General features: G+C 31.0%; 1 protein-coding gene across 1 annotated transcript in view; it reads right to left on the reverse strand.

Annotated features, from left to right (window-relative positions):
- Positions 1-1225, reverse strand: part of LOC119587959 (heterogeneous nuclear ribonucleoprotein M-like) — a gene marked incomplete in the record, with an annotated part of 57205 nt that overhangs the window by 5313 nt on the left and 50667 nt on the right. Inside the window, 1 exon segment of the mRNA XM_037936670.1 lies at positions 671-727. Within this exon segment, the coding sequence (XP_037792598.1) occupies positions 671-727 (57 nt within the window).

Here is a 1225-nt window from a genome sequence, read left to right on the forward strand (position 1 = left end):
TTAAATGTTGCACATTTTTCTTCTATTTTTGTATCATTACAACTCTGCATATCCCTTGAAAAATTACACAAATATCAAATTAAAGAACTTGCTACTTTGAATCTTTACAAAAACTAGAAAAGAAGGGAGAAAAAGTACTGAAGGGCAGAGAAGGAAACTTACATTTAAATATTGTATTCAATGGCCCTGTTGTCCAAGAAAGTATCAAAACATGAAATATAAACTGGTAGCCAAACTTTTAACTCATTTCTTTGTTTAACACAATGTTATCCAACTTTCAAATAAGTTTAGCTTAGATATGTATATTTTCCCACTATATTACCAGACTCAGATGACAAATATCAAAACACAAAACACAAAATACCTAAAGCAATATCTTTAAACATCACTTACTTTTTGTCAGGGAGGAGACACAGGTAAACAATAAATTGAAACAAAACCAGAACAAATGAAAATCCTCACACCAACAAAACAATAAGAGCTCATGCAAACCAACTATTACATAAAAAAAAAAAAAAATACTGGCCATCACAATGCACTACAAAATTGCTTAAAATCATCCATCACCACTACTGAACAAAAGTCATCCATCACCACTACTTAACAAGCAACAAGAGAGAATTAATAGGAGATGACATGTTTCTGTCGAGCAAAAAACCTCACTGCTTACCATTCTGTTTCCAAGCCGAATTTGAGCTAAATGGGCCAGGGGTAGTTCATCTGCTTTCTGTAAAGGTTTGAAATGGTTATACTAGGGTCATTACATCAGGAAGTTTCAGCATAACTGCCCTCCAAACAGCAATTAAAATAATTGACTAATATTAGGTCTTCAATAAAAAAAAAAAAAGGCATATTTAAAAAACTTGCACTTTAGGTTTTCATAACTCCAGGTGGGGGTATATCCCATTGAGATTTTGCAAGCTAAAAGTACCTCTACATCATTCAATTCCTTTGCACTAGTAAAAATTAATCTATAATGTTACTACTTTGGCTTTAACCTAATATGGGTTTATTTGATGCTTTCAAAGTAAAAGTGAAAATTAAGTAAAGGTTAATAAATTATTAAGAATGTCACTTATGTAAACTGCTTAACATTTGTCAACGTGGCATGACACATCAAATATTTTTATACCAAATTAAATTTTCTCTAGGAGGCTAATAAGAAGTTTCAGTTTACACCATTCATGAAACAAATTTTAATATAGCTAACACATTTTCTCATTAT

This window comes from Penaeus monodon, chromosome 23 (genome assembly GCF_015228065.2).
Source record: "Penaeus monodon isolate SGIC_2016 chromosome 23, NSTDA_Pmon_1, whole genome shotgun sequence".
NCBI classification, from domain to species: Eukaryota; Metazoa; Arthropoda; class Malacostraca; order Decapoda; family Penaeidae; genus Penaeus; species Penaeus monodon.